General features: G+C 40.9%; 3 protein-coding genes and 1 long non-coding RNA gene across 6 annotated transcripts in view; 1 reads left to right on the top strand and 3 right to left on the bottom strand.

Moving 5' to 3' along the window:
- Positions 1-10,502, top strand: part of HERC5 (HECT and RLD domain containing E3 ubiquitin protein ligase 5) — a 41,820-nt gene extending 31,318 nt beyond the window's left edge. For both annotated transcript variants that reach the window (XM_045079379.1, XM_045079378.1), the window contains 7 exons: positions 672-815; positions 1,631-1,797; positions 6,325-6,391; positions 7,269-7,339; positions 8,809-8,992; positions 9,081-9,183; positions 10,228-10,502. In XM_045079379.1, the coding sequence (XP_044935314.1) occupies positions 672-815; positions 1,631-1,797; positions 6,325-6,391; positions 7,269-7,339; positions 8,809-8,992; positions 9,081-9,183; positions 10,228-10,433 (942 nt within the window). In that variant the 3' untranslated portion in view covers positions 10,434-10,502. The remainder of the gene's footprint in view (positions 1-671; positions 816-1,630; positions 1,798-6,324; positions 6,392-7,268; positions 7,340-8,808; positions 8,993-9,080; positions 9,184-10,227) is intronic.
- LOC123391863 lies at positions 9,174-18,289 on the bottom strand. 2 transcript variants are annotated; one of them, XR_006606558.1, is made up of 5 exons: positions 18,019-18,289; positions 15,276-15,395; positions 15,054-15,150; positions 11,696-11,777; positions 9,174-9,323 (listed from the first exon to the last, which is right to left on the bottom strand). It is a non-coding gene; the product is annotated as an uncharacterized LOC123391863 (long non-coding RNA). The 2 variants fall into 2 exon arrangements; XR_006606559.1 differs by lacking the exon at positions 11,696-11,777.
- Positions 18,290-18,935: 646 nt separating this feature from the next.
- On the bottom strand, positions 18,936-19,625 carry PIGY (phosphatidylinositol glycan anchor biosynthesis class Y). Its single transcript, XM_013058048.2, has one exon. It carries the CDS (start codon positions 19,623-19,625, stop codon positions 19,410-19,412), a length of 216 nt encoding a protein of 71 aa, XP_012913502.1. The 3' UTR covers positions 18,936-19,409.
- Positions 19,626-19,719: 94 nt separating this feature from the next.
- Positions 19,720-21,706, bottom strand: PYURF (PIGY upstream open reading frame). Its single transcript, XM_045079377.1, has 2 exons — positions 21,374-21,706; positions 19,720-19,861 (listed from the first exon to the last, which is right to left on the bottom strand). The coding sequence occupies exons 1-2, from the start codon at positions 21,574-21,576 to the stop codon at positions 19,720-19,722; spliced, it is 345 nt and encodes a 114-aa protein (XP_044935312.1). The 5' UTR covers positions 21,577-21,706.
- Positions 21,707-22,105: the final 399 nt, after the last annotated feature.

Here is a 22,105-nt window from a genome sequence, read left to right as displayed (position 1 = left end):
ATGGTAGAATCATCCTAGGTAGAGATTGGTGTCCCTGGGTGCCTTCTCAAGAAGTAAACAACGAAGCCAGTAGGTAACTTATGTGTGCTCTGGTTTTTCAGCCTTTGAAAATCCAACTATTATTTATTTCTTTATGTTTATTTTCATTTAACTTAACGTTCCTTATTACATAATACCAATTGAGGTCAGCTTAGTAGCTGAAGTTATCAGGCTCTGAGACTTGACAGATACAGGATTAAATCTAGGCTGTACCCCTTAGCTGTGTGTGACCTTGGGAAGTTAATATTTAAGTTCTTTTTTTTAAAGATTTTATTCTTTGACAGGCAAAGATCACAAGTAGGCAGAGAGGCAGACAGAGAGAGAGGAAGGGAAGCAAGCTTCCTGCTGAGCAGAGAGCCCGACATGGGGCTTGATCCCAGGACCCTGGGATCATGACCTGAGCCGAAGGCAGAGGCTTTAACCTACTGAACCACCCAGGTGCCCCAATGTTTTAAATTCTTGAAGGTCATTGCCTCATAGAATTATTGTGAAGATTAAACGAGTAAGATGCTTAGTGCTTACCAAATACTTGGGTCCATAAATAATGTTTACTCTTATGATTAATAAGTGAGTCTTAATACAGAGCAATACTGAGCCCTGGAAGTGATATATTATTTGCTGTGTTTCTTCAGGTTTCATTTAGTGGAGAAATTGGACATGACTCTGGAGGAGTCAAGGTAGAGTTTTTCCACTGTCTGTTTGAGGAGATGACCCGGCCAGAATATGGGATGTTCATGTATCCTGAGGAGGCTTCCTACATGTGGTTTCCTGTCAGGGTGAGTCCTCTCCTTTTTGCTTATGGTTATCAACATAGAAAAGGCATGTCATACACCATTGGAAATTAGGTTGTCTAGACATTTTCATTTTAGGAGAGGAGTTATTGATATATATAATTATGGAAATAGCCTTCAGTTTTAATAAGGTGATTATTTTCTTTAAAATGGAGTCCCCTTTCCCTGTGTTCCCAATTCTGCCCACACAGGAAAACTTAAACAGTGTATGTTTTTGACCATTTATAGAATGTTTGGATAAAAAGGAACCCTTCCTTTCCCAGGTGCCCATTTTTTTTTTTGTTCAGTTCTATTTTTCCTTGTGAATTGAAAATTTCTTTTCAAATTTTCTTTTGAAAGCATTAAAAGAAAGTGAAAACTTTAGTTTATGAGGGTTTGCTGCACCTAATGTGGGTCTATTAGTGTCCCTGTGGTAGAGATTTAACTTGACTTAATGACTGCACATAAACCCTAAATATTCTTATCGCAAGCTTTACTTTTTTTTAAGATTTTGTTTATTGAGAGAGAATGTGTGAGCCAGTGGGGGGAGGGGCAGAGGGAGAGGGAGACAGAGAATCTCAAGTAGACTTCCCACTGAGAGTGGAACCTGATGAGAGGCTCCATCTCACAACCCTGAGATCGTGACCTGAGCAAAATCAAGAGTCAGAGGCTAAACTGACTGAGCCACCCTGGGGCCCCGCAAACTTTTTGATTTTAATTTGCGATTTGACTTTGTGAAAAGGAGAAAAGGTTTAGGTAATATGAATATTCCATTTTACTTGTAAAAATTAAAAGACATCAAATTTTTTTTCTCTTTTCAGCCTAAATTTGAGAAGAAGAGATATTTTTTCTTTGGGGTTCTTTGTGGACTTTCCCTATTCAATTTCAATGTTGCCAACATCCCTTTCCCACTGGCCCTGTTTAAGAAACTTTTGAACCAAACACCATCATTGGAAGACTTAAAAGAGCTGAGTCCTGTTTTGGGAAAGTAAGTAACATAGTTCTTTTTCTAGAACTCTACATAATACATATTTAGATATAGGTATACCTCATTTCATTACCTTGTGCTTCATAAATAGTATGTGCTTCTTAGGTAGTAGTGTTTTTTACAGAGGTGCCTGGGTGGCTTAGTGGGTTAGGCCTCTGCCTTCAGTTCAGGTCATGATCTCAGGGTCCTGGGATCGAGTCCCGCATCGGGCTCTCTGCTCAGTGGGGGACCTACTTCCCCTTGCCTCTCTGCCTACTTGTGATCTTTCTCTCCCTGTCAAATAAAAAAAAATAGTTTTTTTTTAATAGATCGAAGGTTTGTGGCAACCCTGTGTTAAGTAAGCCATTTTTCCAATAGCATTTGCTCACTTAGGGTCTCTCTGTCACATTTATGGTAATTGTCACGGTATTTCAAATGTTTCCATTACTATTCTATTTGTTTTGTTGATCTGTGATCAGTGATTACAACTTGCTGAGAGCTCAGAGGATGGTGAGCATTGAAGTATTTTTATTTTTATTATTTTTTTTTAATTATGGTAGTCACCATACAGTACATCATTAGTTTTTGATGTAGTATTCCAAGATTCATTGTTTATGTATAACACCCAGTGCTCCATGCAGTATGTGCCCTCCTTAATATCTACCACCAGGCTCACACTTCCCCCAAAACCCTCAGTCTGTTTCTCGGAGTCCACAGTCTCTCGTGGTTCGTATCCTCCTTTGACTTCCCCCTCCTGCATTTTTCCTTTCCTTCTCCTTATGTCCTCTGTGCTATTCCTTATGTTCCACAAGTGAGTGAAACTATTTGATGATTGAACACTAAAGTATTTTTAAATTAATGCATGCACATTTTTAAGACATAATGCTGTTACACACTTACTATAGTGTGGTGTGAACATATCTTTTTTTTTTTTAAGATTTTATTTATTTATTTGACAGAGAGAAATCACAAGTAGACGGAGAGGCAGGCAGAGAGTGAGGAAGGGAAGCAGGCTCCCTGCTGAGCAGAGAGCCCGATGCGGGACTCGATCCCAGGACCCTGAGATCATGACCTGAGCCGAAGGCAGCAGCTTAACCCACTGAGCCACCCAGGGGCCCCGTGAACATATCTTTTAAATGCACTGGGAAACCAAGTAATTCTTTTTGACTTGTGTCTGCTTGGATAATTGCTTTATTGCAGTGTCTGGAATCAGATCTGCAGTAACTCCAAGGTATGCCTGTAAATAAACACACCTCCCCACCCAAAAAACATTTTTGTTCAGCAGCAACATTCTAGGTACCTTAGGTCAAGTATTATTTTGGGAAGAACTGTTAGATAATAATTTAACTTTTCAAATTAAGAGAAGTTGATTTCCCCTATGATTGGTCCTTAATGCTTATAATAATCTTTGAACCTTGTGTAGAAATAGTCATGGGCAGAGCACAAGTTATACCCTATGAATTTGCAAGTGACATTTGTTTTAAATCTTGTTTCTTATCCTCACCTTTAAAGTGAAAACTTACTTCTAAGTTAAAAAGCCAAGCCACCACCTCACAAAAAATACTGGTAATAGAAAGGGGTGATATTCCTGCTGTGTAAGTGTTCCTCAACATCCATAAGAAAATGGACAAATAAAAAGGAAGTTAACCCACAAAGGAGTAACAGAATGACTTCAACTCCCCAGTGCTTATGGAATGCAGATGAAAATCAGAGGCCAATGTGCTGCCCATTTACAGTGGTTGGAAATACTGATGCTATATGGTGTTTGCCAGGGTTTGGGAAAGGTTTGCTCTAATTTCAGGGGTTGGTAGTGGACATATGAGTTGGTGATTCCTTTTCAGAGAACAGTGTAATCGTACTTACCTGAATCAAAAATGTATTTGCCACTTTAGCCTAGCAGTTTTGTCTCTAGACTTTTAATTTCAGAAATTATACAATCATGCAAGGCTGTTTCCATACTAATGTATATTGCATTACATAGTTCATAATCTGTGGAATACCTACATGTTCTTTAATAAGGGAATTACTTATTTTTGGTATATTTATGCAGTGAAATCCTATGTAGATTTTTAAAAGAATGAGAATGGTAGTATGGTCTTTTTTTTTTTTTTTTTTTTTTTTTTTTTTTTCCTAAACTGTGCAGGCCAGTGGGAGAGAGGGAGAATCTCAAAGCAAGCCCCTGCAGGGCTCAGTCTCATGACCCTGAGATCATGACCTAAGCTAAAATCAAGAGTCAGATACTTAACAGACTGAGCCATCTAGGTGCCCTGATCCTATTATTATTATCCCCACTTCACAGGTGAGGAAACAAACACAGACAGTTTAGGTAGCTTGTCTGAGAGCCCATAGTGACAGAACCATGAATTGAACACAGTCTGGCTCCAGCGTCCAACTATTAATCATTATTACTAATTATACTAATAAGATAACGAAAAACATGAGAAGCACCAGATTGGGCAAGGAGGAGATAAATTTATTGTTTTTTACTGAAACAGTGAAAATGACCCAAATAATGCTTATGCCTAAGAAGACTTAATGCACATCAACTTAATAAATGTAAAGATCATTAAATCTGTATCAGTGTTCCTCATGCTTTTAGGTCTTCAGAATCTTTAGAAAGCTGTATTAATTGAGGACAGTACAGTGTGGGTCCAGGTTTTCAATGGAAGAAAAGTGAGAGTTCAGACACTGATCCAGGTGCTTGTGGAACTTGCTGGAGGTAGTATACTGAATTAATGGGAACAGGACTGTCAGTTCATGCATATGGGAAAAAAGGATCATTGATGCCTTATGGTGTATGCAGAAATCAGGTTCATGTGGGTAAAGGACTTAAATAGTAAAGCAAAAATGTTGAAAGTATGGACAAATATATTCCTTGCTTTTGTAGTCCTTTTTTTTTTTTTTTTTTAAAGATTTTACTTATTTATTTGACAGAGATCACAAGTAGGCAGAGAGGCAGGCAGAGAAGGGGAAGCAGGTTCCCCGCTGAGCAGAAGTCCCCATGCGGGGCTCGATCCCAGGACCCTGAGAACATGACCTGAGCCGAAGGCAGAGGCTTTAACCCACTGAGCAGTATTAAGAAAGACAGCAAAATTACCAATATTGAAGGAAAGATGATAAGTTTAACTGCAGTAAGATTAAAGAATTTATCTGTTCTTCATGAGCTACCTTAACAAAAGGGGACAACACTCTCTTTTTTAATTAAACATTTAATTAACAGTTAAACATATGACAACTGTTACTTGTGACATATTTTGGGGGTGGTAGAAAAATGGGATAGGGGAGGTATACAGGTAGGTGTAAGATACTAGCAATGTTTGAAGAGGCAGGCTCCTAAGTATTCTTTGTAAAAAACACCCCTAAATTAGCACATAAGCCATATACATGGACAGATAATGACAAGAGTATCATGAACAAGTTCCCATCACTCCCTCTCCTCACCGCCCCCCTGCCAAAACCTATAATGAATAACACATGGTCTGTTTTTCACAATTATGTAATAAATCCAGGGGGGAGGATAGTCAGCTTGGACTCCACCTTCCAGAGGCCTTCCCCGGTGACACATCCCTTTAACAAGAGTTAACCAAGGCTGTATGTGGACACTTAACAGAGTTTCTGCACACAGCTCACTGTACTATAGGGAGGCTTCCATCTGCATAGCTTACCTACGAGTCTCAGTGTATTGACAGTAATGTCTCAGCTTTCATCCCTTATTGCTGCCTCATTGGGTGCTTGATGTTTGTGGAATGACTACATGAGAGAATGAGCAAACACAATGAGACATAGGACTTTATAATTTCTTCTTAAGATTTTATTTATTTGACAGATCACAAGTAGGCAGAGAGGCAGGCAGAGAGAGAGGAGGAAGCAGGCTCCCCACTGAGTGGAGAGCCTGATGCAGGGCTCCATCCTAGGACCCTGGGATCACGACCTGAGCTGAAGGCAGAGGCTTTAACCCACTGAGCCACCTAGGCGCCCCAGGACTTTATAAATGAAGTACCATAGGACAACAGAGGGTGGAGATATAAAAACACTGGCTGCTTTCCATGTTGGTGTGACCTGCATTCTCACAAATGTCTTGAAACAGTTAAGGTAGTTGATTGTCACATCTGTCTTAAGCTTGATGATATTGGGACAGTAGATACAGAGAAGGTGCTCTGACCTTCTCATTCCTTGAATTTCCTAAGTGATACCTGACATTTAAAAGATTATTGTTCTGTAGGTACAGTTCAAAAGCTTAAATAAAGGTAATGCTGATTTGAATGAGTTTCAGTATCAGATAGGTTATCAGTCCTTTTCTGTAGAAACGTATAATCACTGAGTAAAGGAAGGTAGGATAAAGGGAAGAGAGCTTGCAGAATTGCAAATACTCAGAAACTTCACGCCTGTCAATGAGGTTTGGCTATCAGTACACAGAGAAATGGGCATTGTTAACTAGTGACCGGACCTCCCACCTTCAGAATAGTCCTGCATTTGACATTTATTTAGATGATGTGTCCAGGGATCATAGTTACTGACTTTTAAAAAATAAAATTATTTATTCTTTAGGAGTTTGCAGACGCTTCTGGATGATGAAGGTGATGACTTTGGAGAAGTATTTTATATCTATTTTAATGTGAGTAATGATAATAACCAGATTACAGATCAGTTTTAATCATATTAATCCTTTACATGTTCAGATTCTAGACATACCACTTTAATAAAAGGACAAACTTCTGAATTAATGCAAAAGTTTTTTTTTTCTTCACTTTTTATGAGCTGGGCCTATCAGATTTTTCTACGAAACAACACCTAAACATAGTGGCTTAAACACAATTCATTGAGTTTCTGGCCTGAATCGACTTGCCTGGGCTGAATGGTTTCCACCTGCCTTGCTTGTATACCCAGTTGTTGGCTGGGTTATGGAATGTGGGCTGAAACAGCTTTTCTGTTCTAGGGGGTCTCTTGTGTTCCAGTAGTCCTATCTTTATAGAACTGTCATAGGATTACAAAGAGTGGGAAGAGATGGCAAGCCTCACCATACAAGCTTCTTTTTAAGCTTTTACTTACAGCATATCCTATTGACCAGAGTAGCTTACATGGCCACAGCCATATGCAAGGCTGAAGAACTGAAGTCCTTCTCTTGATGGGGTTGGGGGTGCTGGGGGGTTGCACAGCTATTGGCAAAGTCACACTGCACAGGGGCTTGAATACCAGGCTGGGAAGAAGTTGTGACCGTTTTTGCAAATCTACCATTCTATGTCTAACTATATAAAGTGACTATTGAAATGTGGCATTTGCCAATTTTTTCAGTATGATAAATCAAGTTTTTTAAAAATTAATTTTTCATTCTGCATGATAAGATAGTAACTTTTTACGTGCACATTTTGTTTGCATGACAGAAATGCGTACTTTTATAAGATCTTGAGAAAAAAGGTATGCTTTAAGGTTTTTTTTTGATAATTGCTTCGGATTATTTTGGAGACACTATCTGAGTTTATTTGTTGTTACAGGTGCATTGGGACAAAAATGATACAGACCTAATTCCTAATGGAAGTTGTGTCATTGTTGACCAGACTAACAAGTACGTACAGAGAAGTGAAATATGTTTTGTTTATACACTGTTTATTTCACTGGGCTCTAAAAATGTATTAGAGTTCTTACCAGTTAATCATTTTTTAATAATACAGTGAGGTGATGTATATTGTGTGTACGTGTGTGTCTCCTGGAGTTTATATTCTGGTAGGAAAGGAAATAGCTTTCGCAGAGAGGCCTTCCGTTATCGTCCTGTCTAGGTTTATACCACTAACTTCTGTCTCTATCTCCTTACCTGTTTCACTTTTTCTTTTCATATCACCCATTAATACCTTTAGGATTACTGCTTGCCTGTATTTCCCCAATAATAAATAAGCTACTGCAGTGAGCTGCATGATGGCAAGGACTAGTCATGTTCATCATGGTTCATCTAGTACCTAGAAGAGCCACTGGTCTGTGGCAGGCACTTAGTATTTATAATGTTACTACATGGTACTGTGGTGTTTTGAGTTCTCAGCCCCTTAACAGGATTCTGTTTTAAAGCCACAGTGTGGGATGAGAGAATATTCCACCAGTAGTTGGTTAGAGTAGCAGAGAGATGCCACCAGATGCTCATTCTGGTATAAGCCAGCCAGCTATTTTCCCTCCATCTTTTCATCTTTATTTTTTAAAAAGAACTTCAAAGTCTGACATACAGAAAAGTATACATGTAAGTATACAGATCAAGAAATAGAACATTTCCAGTTCTGTAGTATATTTTATGAATATTCTAATTCACCTATATTATCACTGATAGACATACTGAGGTTCTCTGCCTCTTCACAACTACTTTTAGCCTAGTCGCTTTCCCTGAATCAGCAAATGGCCCAGAGGGAAAAACTGCAAGTAAAATGCTGGGCTCACTTTGCAGGGCTTCCCCTCTCTCTTAGTAGGTCAGAGGCTTCTTGCATCTTAGGTTTGGAAGCCTAGAGCTAGATGTGTTTTTGTATATTCTCTAGCTTTTTCTAGTTCTTCTCATTGGGAGTATTTGGGTGTGCTATCCCATCATAGCTAGATGTAGAAATCCCTTCTCTATTTGTGCTTAACCACAAATACTAACATTAACTACTGTCATACATTCAGAGAGTTTGGAAGACCATAAAATAAAATGGGAGAATTTTCCCGTCTCCCAAGCCTGTTTTCCAGAGCACTATCAGCAGGTCAGGTTTTACACTTCCACACTTTCTCTGTTCTAATCTGTGTCCTTTCTTTTAACTGTGTGACCTTGAGTTATTATATAACTTCACCAAGAAACTTCTTTTCTTTAATAAAATGTCCTAAGAATCTGCCCTGAGAGTTGTATGACAATTAAGTTAGAGATATGAAAAATAGCCAGGTGCATATGGCTATTTTTTGGCACTTAATTGTTAGGTGTTTTAGTTCTCATTTTATTTTTGGCTTTCTGCCCATCTTCCCTGCCCCTGCTAGTTTCCTTCAGGGTACTGCAGTAAACTGAAATAATTTTTTGTTTCATTAAAGGAGAGACTATGTTTCTAAATATGTCAATTACATCTTCAACATCTCTGTGAAGGCACTTTATGAAGAATTTCAAAGAGGATTTTACAGAGTGTGTGACAAGGATATTATTGAGTTTTTCCATCCGGAAGAACTAAAGGATGTGATTATTGGAAATACAGATTATGACTGGGAAACCTTTGAGAAGGTATATCGTAAAGGCCTAGAAGTTTGAATTTGAATTTCCTGTTTATTATTTCCTGAATATGTTTTTTTTGTGTGTATTTTTTTTCTAGAATGCACATTATGAAGAGGGATATGATAATTCACATCCCACCATAGTGATGTTTTGGAAGGCTTTACACAAATTGACTTTGGAGGAAAAGAAAAAGTTCCTTGGTAGGTATTCTATCAGGAGTGATCTAGAATCTTAGGTCTCTTTTATGGGATACCTAAACCTTGTTTATTGTAGACACCATTCACCACAAATCCTTGTGTAAGAGCCACTCCATGTCCAGTTGGATGTTCTCTCTGCCAGGCTGCGTGAACATAAAAAAATGTTAATATAGGTCATCTTTCTTGTGATTTCAGCCCTGCCTGTTGCTTTCAGATTTCCCCTCAGTTCTCCATCCAAGTTAGATATTTAGTCTGCTTTCTGTATTTGTGACTCCCATTATTCAGGCCTTATGGGATTAGGCATATTTTACAACGTCATTGCCTCCAGCCTTTTGTATCTCCCCTACCACATTTTGATCTCTGTTTCATGCTTACTTGGTTGTTTACCTGCAACTTTGCCCAATGACTTTCTCATATTCTTCCAAAATTTCCATACTTATTTTTGAGAAACACTTTTCTTGTTCTTCTTTTTGTGGATAACAGATGTTGGAAGATAATCAGGCTTCTCCAGAAGCCCAGCCTGACTTTCCAATCTTTGCTTTATAGGAAATCATTATTTCAGCCAAACAGCTCCATCATCTCTACATTCTTGAGCTCACCTTGTGCCCTCCCACCTCCAGGCTTTCTCTGAAGCTCCTTGTCCTGCCTCGAACCCTCACCCACCTCCTTGTTGCTGCTCTAAACCTTCCCCTTCTTAAAGATCCAGCTTAATTCTGAGCTCTCCAAAGTCTCCCTGGTCATCCCAGCCTGAGTCTTTCTCCCTGCTCTGAACCACACTCAGCATTTTCACTCAGGAAGCACTTAATTCCATGATGCCTCACCCTTTTGTTTTTCCCTTGGTATTTCTCTTTTTCTGCACAAAAATATAATATTTCCAACTAGACTGTAAGCTGCTTGAGGGACAGTGTGTCAGTGCCCGATGCAGGCTGAAGTGGGACTCTGCACGTGGTCCCTTCGTAAATGTTTTGAATAAGCACATGTTTTTTTCCCTCTATAAAAGTCTTGGTCTCTGGGAAACAAATCACTCAGTTTTATTCTTCTTCTCAGTGTTTCTTACAGGAACTGACAGAATTCAAGTAAAAGGTTTAAAGAACATGAAAATAACATTTTGCTGTCCTGAAAATGTGAATGAAAAAGATCCCATAAGAGCTCAGACGTGTATTAGTGTCCTCTACCTTCCCAAATATTCTACAATGGAAAGGGTGGAAGAAGCACTTCAAGTAGCCATCAACAACAGCAGAGGATTTGGCTGACCCGGCCTCACGTTCTTTACCCCTTTGTGGAAATATTTTCAAAAATAAAATTAAGAACTCAAGAATTAATGTGAAGGTCCCACTATTCATTGTGTTCACCTGCTCTTTCAGTTCTGTGTTTTTGCTTATGAGATATTTTGATAATGTTCTAGACTAGGCTGTTAGAACAAGGTGACCCCAAAACATAGTGCATAAAAGACCGAATTTTGTTTCTCTCTCATAAGCATCTTGGCTGAGGTGGTGCTTCTCACTCCTCCCACTGCTCAAATAAAAGTCAAGTGACTTTCTCATTGAAAATGTCCATGGAAACTGCCCATTTCTGAATTAAATCTTCTATATGGCATTTTAAACTGTTGACTTCTTTCTCTTCAGAACTGTTGTAAACTGGTAGACTGTGGCTTTCTTTTTCTTGGCTTTTTTCCCATTTCCTTTGCTTGTATTTCTTAACACTCCCCTGACCTCCAGTGCTAGTGTACTCCTCTGTTCTCACTCTGCACACACTCCCATCAACTCCATGGTTTCTATTCTGTCTTCATGTGATGGTGCCCAGATCTCTCCATGACCTACAGGACCTGGTTGATTCCAGCCCCAGCCATTTTTTTGTCTGTTAGTCTGTATCTCCCTGTGTGATCCTTGGCTCATTAATCTCAGCATGTCTAAGAAAATTACTGTGTTTCCTGTAGTCCATGGCTCAATGGTATCACCAGGATTTCTAGGCAGAAGCCTGCAATCCTCATCCCTCCTCTTTATCCACACATTCAATAAATCAGGTCCTAACAATTCTTGTTCTTGTATCTAGATCCACACCACCCCACAGAACTCTCTGAGGCTGGAAACTGCCCCCCCCACCAATATCTGCAGTTCAGTAAGGTAGCCTTATGCTATAGTAAGGTTTAGTGTCCGAAGAATTTTGAAGAGAGAAAACATCAGTGGTGGGAGAAAGAGTCTGGAGTTGTGCTGCCCAATATGTGGCTATTCAGTTATATAAGGGAGCCTGGGTGGCTCAGTGGGTTAAGCATCTGACTTCATCTCAGGTCATGATTTCAGGATCCTGGGATTGAGCCCTGAGTTGGGCACCCCACTCAGCTGGGAGTTGGCTTCTCCCTCTGGCCTTCCCCATTTGGTGTGCTCTGTCTCTCAAATCTTAAATAGAATTAAATAAAATTTAAAATTCAGTTCTCAGTCACACTACCCAGATTTCAAGGGCTCAGTGTCTCCATGTGATGGGTGGCTAATGTGTAAATGCAAATACACACACTTACCACTGACAGGTCCCAAACCTACGAACCCCTGTAGTTTTGCATGTGCTTTTTTTCTTGGAAGAAGAGCCACAGTGTGATAAAGCTGCACAAATCAAGATGATTTGAAAATCAGGCAGTAAAGTCATAGTTCATTGTTATTAAACACCCCAGATCCTTTCAGGCATGCCCCCTGTGCAGCTCCTGCCTGCTTTCCCACCAGTGCTCTGTATACACAGCGTACTTCACTCTAGGCATCTATAACTATCTCAAGTTCCTGAACAGGCCACAGTCTCTCCTGTATTGTTGTTTTTTAAGATTTTTATTCATTTATTTATTTGACAGATCACAAAGTAGGCAGAGAGGCAGGCAGAGAGAGAGGGGGAAGCAGGCTCCCTGCTGAGCAGAGTCCGATGTGAGTCTCCATCCCAGGACCCTGGGATCATGACCTGAGTCGAAGGCAGAGGCTTAATCTACTGAGCCAACCAGGCACGCACTCTCCTGTGTTTTTACTCATGCATTTTCTTATTCCTGGAAACTTCTCATCCTACCCCAATGCCCCGACTCTTCTTACCTCCTCTCTTTTCAATTCTGATCCCAACTCTGGGTTCTTCCTCTTGTTTCTCAGAATTCACTTAATTTATGGCCACCTAGTAGGTGCCACACCAATAAATACTAGTGGAATATGGCTTCCTAGCTCAGCATTTTACAAATGCTAACTTTTCTGAGTACAATCCTCATTATGGTTCCTTCCAAGGGCTTAGTTACCAGTGGTTCTTCATATGAGTTAGCCAAAAGTGCCACCTAGTGGCAGATGTGGAAGATAGCAATCACATCCAAATGGAGCCTTTCACTAAGGGACAAAGCTTGGGAGAAGGAGACAAGCCTTTCTCCCCACAGTCTCCCCACAGCTATACTCAGTAGTGAGACTCTTACTGGCTTTTGAGGGTGCTAAGTAATTTCCTATTTTCTACTTCCCTTAAAACAACCACCAAGTCTGGAAGTAGGTATCATTTTCATCTTACAGATCTAGAGTCAATTTTAGAGAACTTCTTAGCCCACTCTACAGGACTGGAAGAAAAGAGAGAGGTCATGGCAAGTCTTTTTTTTTGTTCTCTCAGAATGGGAAATTCTTGCTTTGAAAGCTGAGGGAAGGATCTTATTCACAAGATGGGTAGTAAAGGTGATCCTTGTCAGCGATGCTAAGGACACTAAGGAAAATAATCTCATTAAGAGGCTTTAAGTAGGGGCGCCTGGGTGGCTCAGTGGGTAAGCCGCTGCCTTCAGCTCAGGTTATGATCTCAGGGTCCTGGGATCGAGTCCCGCATCGGGCTCTCTGCTCAGCAGGGAGCCTGCTTCCCTCTCTCTCTCTCTGCCTGCCTTTCCATCTACTTGTGATTTCTCTCTGTCAAATAAATAAATAAAATCTTAAAAAAAAAAAAAGAGTCTTTAAGGAAGCAAGATTTCCCATCATTGTTAGTGAAAGTATAAGATAGTATTTCTTGTGGTGGGCTTACAGCTGGAGGTGGTGGGGTCAATGCCATGGCGTCCGTACGTGGCATGAACTATGTTATGGGAAGCTAGTGAAGTAGAATGCCCATCATTAGACATTTAGATACTACTTTTTAAAAAATTTGGTAACAGCTTTATTGGTATATTATTCACATAGGATAGAATTCAGCTAAGTGAGGTGTGCAATTGAATGGATTTAGTATATTTGCAGAAGTGTGCAAACATTGCCACAATTTTAGAACCCCCCAAACGTTGTACCCATTAGCTGTTTAACTCCATGATGTCCTAGCCATATATGTATTCTCTAATCAACTTTCTGTTTCCACAGATTTGTCTATTATGGACATTTCATGTAAATGAGATCAAACAATATCCTATTTTTAAAAACTGGTTTCTTTCATTTAGCATGTTTTCAAAGTTCATCCACGTTGTAGAATTTATCAGTACTTTATTCCATATTTATTGCTGAATAATATTTCATTATGTTTATACCACATTTTACTTATCTATTCATCAGCTGAGGGATAGTTGTGTTATTTTCCATGTTTTGGCTTTATGAATGACAATGCTACGAATATTTGTGTGAAACATTTGTATGAAATGATGCTGTATTGGTAAAATCTGTGTTTAACATTTTGAGGGACTGCCAACTGTTTTCCAAAGAAGCTGAATCATTTTTATATTCTCAGCAGCAGCATATGAGAGCTTGAGAAATATTTAAAATCTGCAGATTTCCCTTTTTTTTTTTTTTTTGCTACTGTGTTTTTTATTTTTATTTTTATTTTTTTAAAGATTTTTTTTTTTTTTTTTTTTATTTATTTGACAGAACACAAGTAGGCAGAGAGGCAGGCAGAGAGAGAGGAGGAAGCAGGCTCCCCGCTGAGCAGAGAGCCCGATGCGGGACTCGATCCCAGGACCCTGAGATCATGACCTGAGCCGAAGGCAGCGGCTTAACCCACTGAGCCACCCAGGCGCCCGCTACTGTGTTTTTTAATTGAAATATATTGACTTAACAGATCTGTTCTTAAAGAGTACTAGTGAGGGCCGCTAGTGGGTGGCTCAGACAGTTAAGCGTCTGGTTCTTGATTTCCGCTCAGGTCATGATCTCAGGATAATGGGATTGAGCCCCACGTCAGGCTCCCGAGCTCAGTGGGGGGTCTGCTTGAGGATTTCTCTCCCTCTCCCCTTCCCCGTGCTTGCACGTGTACATCTCTCACTCTCAAATCTTTTTTTTTTTTTTTTTTTTTAGATTTCATTTATTTACTTGTCAGAGAGAGAACGGGCACACGCAGGGCGAATGGCAGGCAGGAGAAGTAGCCTCCTCTCCAAGCAAGGAGCCTGATGTGGGTCTTGATCCCAGGACCCTGGGATCATGACCTGAGCCAAAGGCAGATGCTTAACCAACTGAGCCACCCAGGCATCCCTCTCTCTCAAATAAGTCTTAAAAAAAAAAAAAAAGAGTGCTAGTGAAATACAGAAACATTACATTTAGGTAGCTCTTTTCCTTTTTGTGCTATTATTGCCTTGTGTATTATGTCTACATGTTACAATCTCAACAATACTTGGTTATAATTAATACTTTATATAATTTTTTTTTTTTTTTTTTTTTTTGGACAGGCAGAGATTACAAGTAGGCAGAGAGGCAGGCAGAGAGAGAGAGGAAGAAGCAGGCTCTCTCTCCGCCGAGCAGAGAGCCCGATGTGGGGCTCGATCCCAGGACCCTGAGATCATGACCTGAGCCGAAGGCAGTGGCTTAACCCACTGAGCCACCCAGGCGCCCCTTTACTTTATATAATTTAATGCCTCTTCAAGGAACAGAGAAGGAGAACAGGGATGTATTTGTAGTATTATTTCTATTAACTTTGTTTACCTTTTCTGGCTCATTAGTTCCTGTGAATTCAGGTTACCATCTGATATCATTTCTTCACTCCAGTTCAGCTTCGCTCCCATCTACTTCCTTTGTGCTGCTAATGGCAATATAGTAGAGACCCCAAAATACAATTTATATATATTGTTTTCTACAAATTGCTCTACAGATCAGTTAAGTAGAGAAAATATACATTTGTACTGTCTTTTATAATTACATAATTACCTTTACTCTGCTAGTGGCCTGCCCCTCCTGGGAAGATGCCATAAAGCTCTCCTAGACTAGGAGTTGAGAGAGGAGAGCTCCGGGTCTTGGCGGCACCCTCCTGGAGTACAACGCTTTGAGCTGAGAGGACAAAGAAGGATGTGGGTGATGGTTCAGATGGCACAAACTTCAATGTGCAGCATTTACTGAGTTTTAGATTTTCTTGTATGTTTCCTCATTTGGCTGTACGCCCTTGGGACAATTTCCAGAGACTCTGAATGGTTGTTTTGTTCACCATTAGGGTTGTTTGACTAAGGGCTTTCAGTGTCAAATTTAGCTTGTCCTCACAATTTTAGGAAATAAGCAGGAAGGATTTCTTTTTTTTTTTTTTTTTTTTAGATTTTATTTATTTATTTGACAGAGAGAGATCACAGGTAGGTAGAGAGGCTGGAGAGAGGGGGGGGTGCTCCCTGCTGAGCAGAGAGCCCTATGTGGGACTCTGAGATCATGACCTGCGCCTAAGGCAGCAGCTTAACCCACTGAGCCACCCAGGCGCCCCAACAGGAAGGATTTCTAAACCTACAGATGAAGCTCAAAGACAAGTAACTTGCCTAAAGTTCTAAACCTTGTTAGAACCATGCTTTCAGGCTCTCAGGAAGTATGTGCCTGCTCCATGCTAAGCATTAAATTAAAAATGTTGAACAGTTTACTGTCTAGACAGGAGACAGAAAGCAGGCAATTACAGTACAAGTTCAAGTGCTAAAATAGAGATAAAATATATGGTGCTTTAGGAAACAAGAAGAAAGGCATCAGACTTGAGCAGGAATTTGAATCCAACTATTTTGATTCCTAATTTTGCTTTTCTTATAAATAGAAAGGATGAGTCTTCTTAAAATAAGGAGGTACTCTGCAGTGTGGTTAGGAAGGCAGACTGAAGCCACGGCTGCTGACAGTTTAAGCCTTGGTATGGTTCTTGCTGTTGCCCTGGGTAAATCATTTCAATCTCTCTGTACTTCAGCTTCTACCATCTATAAAATGCTGCCAGTATTGCCCACCTGACCTCTTAGGTTATAGAAGATTATATGAAATATATTTAGCACTGGCGTTGGTGTACCATTTGCACTCTACAAGTGATTGTCAAATAAATTCTATTAGTGAAAGGATGGCATTAATGCTGAACTCCCCCAGAGTATCCTTATCAGTTTCCTCAAAAATGATAAAATGCTTAGCTTGCAAAAGTTGAAATTGACTTTTTACAGTGCTTGTTTTATCAGCAAAATCATTTAATTTACACTGACCACAGTGAGATTTAGGGTAAATTAAAAAGAACAAGTGGCATCTCGCTGGCTCAGTTGGTGGAGCGTGTGACTCCTGATCTCAGGGTTGTGAGTTCGATTCCCACACTGGGTGTATAGATAACTTAAAAAACTAAAAGCTTTAGGGGCCACCTGGGTGGGTCAGTTTGTTGAGTGTCCGACTTTTGGTTTTGGCTCAGGTCACAATCTCAGGGTGAGATGGAGCCTAATCTCATCATCGGACTCCGTACTTAGCAGGTAATCTGCTTGAGATTCTCTCTGTCCCTCCCCCTGATCACCCCTTCTCTATATAAAATAAATAAATCTTAAAACAAAAAAGCAATAACTCCCTTTCAGGAAATGATAGTAACTTCTATAATTGTCCAGATTATTTGTATTTTGCCATGCAGTAGTTTTTTTTTAAGTATAGTTGGCACACAATGTTACATTGATTTCAGATGTACACAGTGATTGGACAACTCTACACTGTGCTAAGCTCACCACAAATCTAAGCTATCATCTGTCACTTTAAATGCGATTATGGTACCATTGGCTACATTCCCTATGTACCTTTTATTTCAATGACTTTATTCTGTAACTGGAAGCCTGTACTTCCCATTTCCCTTCAACTTTTTGCCCATTCCCCCTACCCTTCCCTTCTGGGCAACTATCAGTTTGTTTTCTATATTTGCATCTATTTCTTTTTGGTTTTTAGATTCCACATGTAAGTGAAATTATATGGTATTTGTCTGATGTATTTCACTCAGCATTAATACCCTCAAGGTCAACCCATGTTGTCACAGATGTCAAGATCTCATTCTTTTTTTTTTTTTTAGATAGGAGTAATATACCACTGTATATATGATGCTGGACAGGCTAAGGCCCCAAGGCCTCGGGTCCCTCTCCAAGAGGGTTTTTGGCTTTGTACAGGGAAGAATCCAAGAGCAAGCCATTTACAGAAAGGGGAAAAGATTAAGTATACAAGAAAGGAGCTACTTCATAGACAAAGTAGCTGTCTTCCCCAGGAGAGGAAGAGGATTCTCCCTTGCCTCTAGCGGTTTTTACAAATTATTTTAGGATTTTATTTGTGAGAGGGAGAGAGCAGGGGGAGGGGCAGAGGGAAAGGGAGAGGGAGACAAAGCATCCTCAAGCAGACTCCCCACTGAGCAAGAAGCCCAAGGCAGGACTCAGTGGCCAGCTCCTGAGATCATGACCTGAGCTGAAATCAAGAGCAGGCTGCTCAACTGACTGAGCCACCTAGGCCCCCCTTTATATTTTCCTTAAATTAGGTAATCATATGGGGAGGGGCTTACACTTTTTGGGTTTCCCATTCACATTAGGCAATTAGTTTTTCCATTGTTTTAGGATTGTGGGATTACCCACAGGGAACAATTTTAAGAATGTCCAGCCTGTCACTTTCCCTGCTGAGTTTTAGGGTATGGGTCAACCTAAAACCAAAATGGCTTTACCTTTGATCAACTTGTCTCCCAAGCCCTCTTCCCTCCAGCCTTATATGCCACATCTTCTCCATCCATTGATCCATTGAACTTAGATTGCTTCTGTATCTTGGTATTGTAAATAATGCTGCAATAAACATAGGGGTGCATGTATTTTTTAAGATTAGTATTTGTTTCCTTTGGGTAAATAGTCGGTACTTGAATTACTGGATAATTTAGTATTTCTGATTTTTTGAGGAACCTCTATACTGTCCCACAGTGGCTGCACCAATCTACATCCCCATCAACAGTGCACAAGGGTTCCTTTTTCTATACATCCTTGCCAACACTATTTCTCATTTATTTTAGCCATTCTGACAGGTATTACATGGTATCTCGTTATGGTTTTGATTTTCATTTCCTTGATGATTAGTGATGCTAAGCATCTTTTCATGTGTCTTGTTGGCTACCTGTAGGTCTTCTTTGGAAAAATGTCTGTTCAGGTCCTGTTTTTTTGGTGTTGAGTATCAGAGTGATTTTAAAAACATGATTTGTACTACAGAATACACTAAAACAATGCACTGCCAAACAGGTCTCCTAAGGCAGGAAAAGTTCAACTGAAATGTGATTTAAAACACAGCTCTTAGCTCAATAGGACACAAAAAACTCTTTACAAGTCTTCCAACCCTACCTCTATCCTCAAATATATATATTTTCCTGAGAAAGTATTCTATGTGAGGTATTAAGTGCCTGTTTAAACATTGCCTACATTTTAAACTTTAGAATATTTTTTACATTTCCCCTCTTTTGAAACCACACATTGTGACCAAACAAAAACAACACACTTTTTTTTTTTAATGGAATAGTGTCATCTCATTTTATTATTACTAATGTAAGGATTTGATGCCAAAGAAATGAAGGTAATTTTACAAACTCAGAATGTTCACAAGTACACAAAATTTCCATTTTATTATAGTCTTCTAGCATACTAGCTCAAATACATTTCTTTACAACTGCTCCAACACAATTCCTCTGGAATTATTTCAGTCATCCTTAACATGTGACTCTGCCAAATACTTTGAATCTAAAATAAATATATAAAATTTTAATTATTTTTAGATGAATGGGGTAAGAAAGTCATCAGGTGATGGTTAGGACTGTTAATTTCCAAAAAACTGTGTTGAAGTGTTTCTTCTGGTACAGTAGTTATACATTAGAATTTTCAAAAAACAAGGGCAGAACAAAAATATAAAAGAAACTCCTGCAGCCTAAGCCTCCCATAGTCCTAAACCTCTGAGAGAAGCAAGGCAAAGCACCTTTCCTGCAATTTAAGTGGGTTTCCAGTATTTCTATGTAGCTGAGCTTTCAGAGATAGACACTCACGACGTATCATTAATATATGTATCATCTTGGCTCTGGCTGTATTAATTATGCCTGAAGAGTTTAATACCCATCCAAGTCCAAAGGTGGAAGAACACATAAACAGGTATGGTAATGGGCAGGAGCAGACTGTAAAAGCACAGGCTGGTTGTGCTAGTGCAGCCCTGTGGGAAGTTTTCTTCCACGGAGGCTGAGTAGAATAGTCCCGCTAGAGAGATCAATGGTATAAGGACAGTCAACGTAGGAAGAGACAGAAACATTCTCCTCTCCCACTTACTACCTGCCACTCTGACTTTTAAAAAGGTAAGCAGTATTAAGAAAGTTTAGCTGTGTTCCTTTTTAAAAAATTATGATCTAGTGCTGCTCCATTTCTTCTTGCTTCTTACTTTGATGTGTCATCCTAGCTGCCTGTGGTATCATATTAGGGATCCCATCAATAATTGGATAGGCTATTCCCAACTCTTCATTAATCAGTTCATTCGTTGATGCTTCGTATCTGACGGGAGAAAAGGAAAACAAAATGAACTGTGAAAATGCTTGGAAGAGCTTAGTGTTCAATAAGCACCACCATTTATCTTATTCTTGACAGACTGTTAATTACAAAAAGCAGAATTAAACTGCTTCTAATTCTAAAAGCAGTATCACCCAATTGAAACATTTCTCTTAGAAAATGAATCTATAATTGTTCCCATTTTACTCAGTTTCTCTCTTATTTTCTTTTCTACTTTATTCTCAAGCTATACTTTAGTATGTATTTTTAAAATCCAGTCAGAAAAAAATCTCCCTTTTTCATCCAAATATTCCTTTCTTAATCTGGGCAACCTCAAAACCATCCCAGTTAATTTACTACAGAAATAGCCAATGGAGAAAAACTCAACTTCTTCGCTTTAGAATACGTGTTTAACAGAGCAACACTGAGCCATTAGAAGGAAACCACTGAAAAACAGATACAAAAAATAAAATTTGAGGAAGATGAGACAGAAATGAGGAAACTTTAGAAAACAACAGACCTGCAGTGAGCTAATTACACAATTAACTGAGAGGCAGATCAAATGATCATTTCAAGGTGTAAGAAAACTGAGTGAGTGTATTCATTACAGAAAATAATCTAAGAGAAATGCAAAAATACTGAAAATAAAAAATGACTAGCAATCCACCACCCAAAAATAACCACGGATAGATACCATGTTGTCAGCCTTCAGTTTTAGTAGCCTGGAACTGTAGAGCATTTTTTAAAAATTTAAATTCAATTAATTAACGTTATTACGTATTATCAGTTTCAGAGGTAGAGTTCAGTGATTCATCACTTGCATGTAACACCCAGGGCTCATTACATCATGTGCCCTTCTTAACGCCCATCCCCCGCTCAGGTCCCCGAGCAACTCTTTGCTTCCTATGATTATGTCTCCCTCTCTGATTTTCTCGTTTCATTTTCCCCTCCCAGAGCTGTTTTCCCCGGCTCTTGGTTCAGAAGCCTTTACAAAACGCAGCTAGTCCAAAACTAAGGGCCAAAGGGGGCAGCACCCAGAACGTAAACGTTTAAGGTCGTCAGGCATCAGCTGTCCATGTTCACACGCCTCGGACCAACAGTTCATAAACCCGGCGGTACGACCGAACCGCTGCGGGGCCTTCTAAAAAAAACTCCTAGCTCTAGTCCCGCCCCCAGACCGGCGGACTGGGTCGCCCTGGGGTGGTGCCCGGGAATCGGCATTTAATAAAAAGTTCCCTGGGGAATCCACGGTGCGGCCAGTGGTGAACCTGTAAACGCCCCGACCCATCCCTGCGGGTGGGCGGCTTGATGCGGGAGGCCCGGGGCTCGGCTCCCCTCCGGTCTCCTCCCGCCCTTCCCGCCGCAGTAGGAGCTGCGCGGTGGCTGGTCCGCCCGGAGCCGGAAAATGGCAGCGGCAAACACCCGGCCCGACCGAAGGGCTGCCGCGCGGCCCACCCGCCCCCGCCCGGCCCGGCCCCCGGAGGGCGCGTACGCAAACCCGCAGCCGGCCAATCTCACCTGAGCGGCTTCTTGGAGAGCGGGCACACCAGGAACTCGAGCAGCGCCGGGTCGAAGGCGCGGGGCGGGTCCCCGGACCTCTCGCTCTTGTCCGCGGACCGCCGTGCCCCCGACGCGTGAAGGCACCTACGGGCGACCGCGAACGGCGGCACGCGTGGACCCCGCAGCGCTGAGGCGAGCCAGCCGCACGCTCCGCTCAGCATGGTCCGGTAGGCCGCCGTCGCCACACTGCACCACACGGCGCCCTCCGCCAGCCCGGGCCCCTTCAGCCCGAGCCCGCGCCGTCAGCCCCACCGCCGGCCAGCCCCCGCCCCCGGTGCTGCGCAAACGTAGTCCCCGGGCCGGCAGGAGCTAGCGCTTTGGTTCCGGGGGTGCTCCTGACCGACTGCTTTTCCTGCGGCACCACTCGATAGTTATGGGCGTGGCCTGCAGCCCGAGGACTCTAGCGACTGTGCCACCGCATTTACGAATTGCAAACAAAACCGATGCTTAAATTGGGGTATTTTGAGCTTACGCCAGGGCTTCTCGCAGGGGTGCCAGGAAGCCAGTGGCCGGGACCTCAAAGTCACAATGATAACCCTGCACCTACGTGGTTATCTCCAAAAGGAGGTTTCAACCACATTGTCACACTGGGTATGTTAAAAGCATTGATTTGTCCTACGTAAATCTTTACCAAAGCTCCTGTAACCTCGTTTGTCTCCCCGCCCCTTTTCTTATTAAATCAAAACTTTA

This window comes from Mustela putorius, unplaced genomic scaffold (genome assembly GCF_011764305.1).
Source record: "Mustela putorius furo isolate JIRA1106 unplaced genomic scaffold, ASM1176430v1.1 tig00000382_pilon_pilon_pilon, whole genome shotgun sequence".
Classification (NCBI taxonomy): domain Eukaryota; kingdom Metazoa; phylum Chordata; class Mammalia; order Carnivora; family Mustelidae; genus Mustela; species Mustela putorius.
This window is presented reverse-complemented; position numbering and strand designations above follow the sequence as displayed.

Excerpts from the sequence above, each read along its gene's own strand:
- PYURF (XM_045079377.1), bottom strand. The coding sequence starts at position 21,576 with ATGCTGAGCGGAGCGTGCGGCTGGCTCGCCTCAGCGCTGCGGGGTCCA. Across the intron at positions 19,862-21,373 it reads CTCTCCAAGAAGCCGCTCAG|ATACGAAGCATCAACGAATG; the intron begins GTGAGATTGGCC and ends TTCTCCCGTCAG.
- PIGY (XM_013058048.2), bottom strand. The coding sequence starts at position 19,625 with ATGTTTCTGTCTCTTCCTACGTTGACTGTCCTTATACCATTGATCTCT.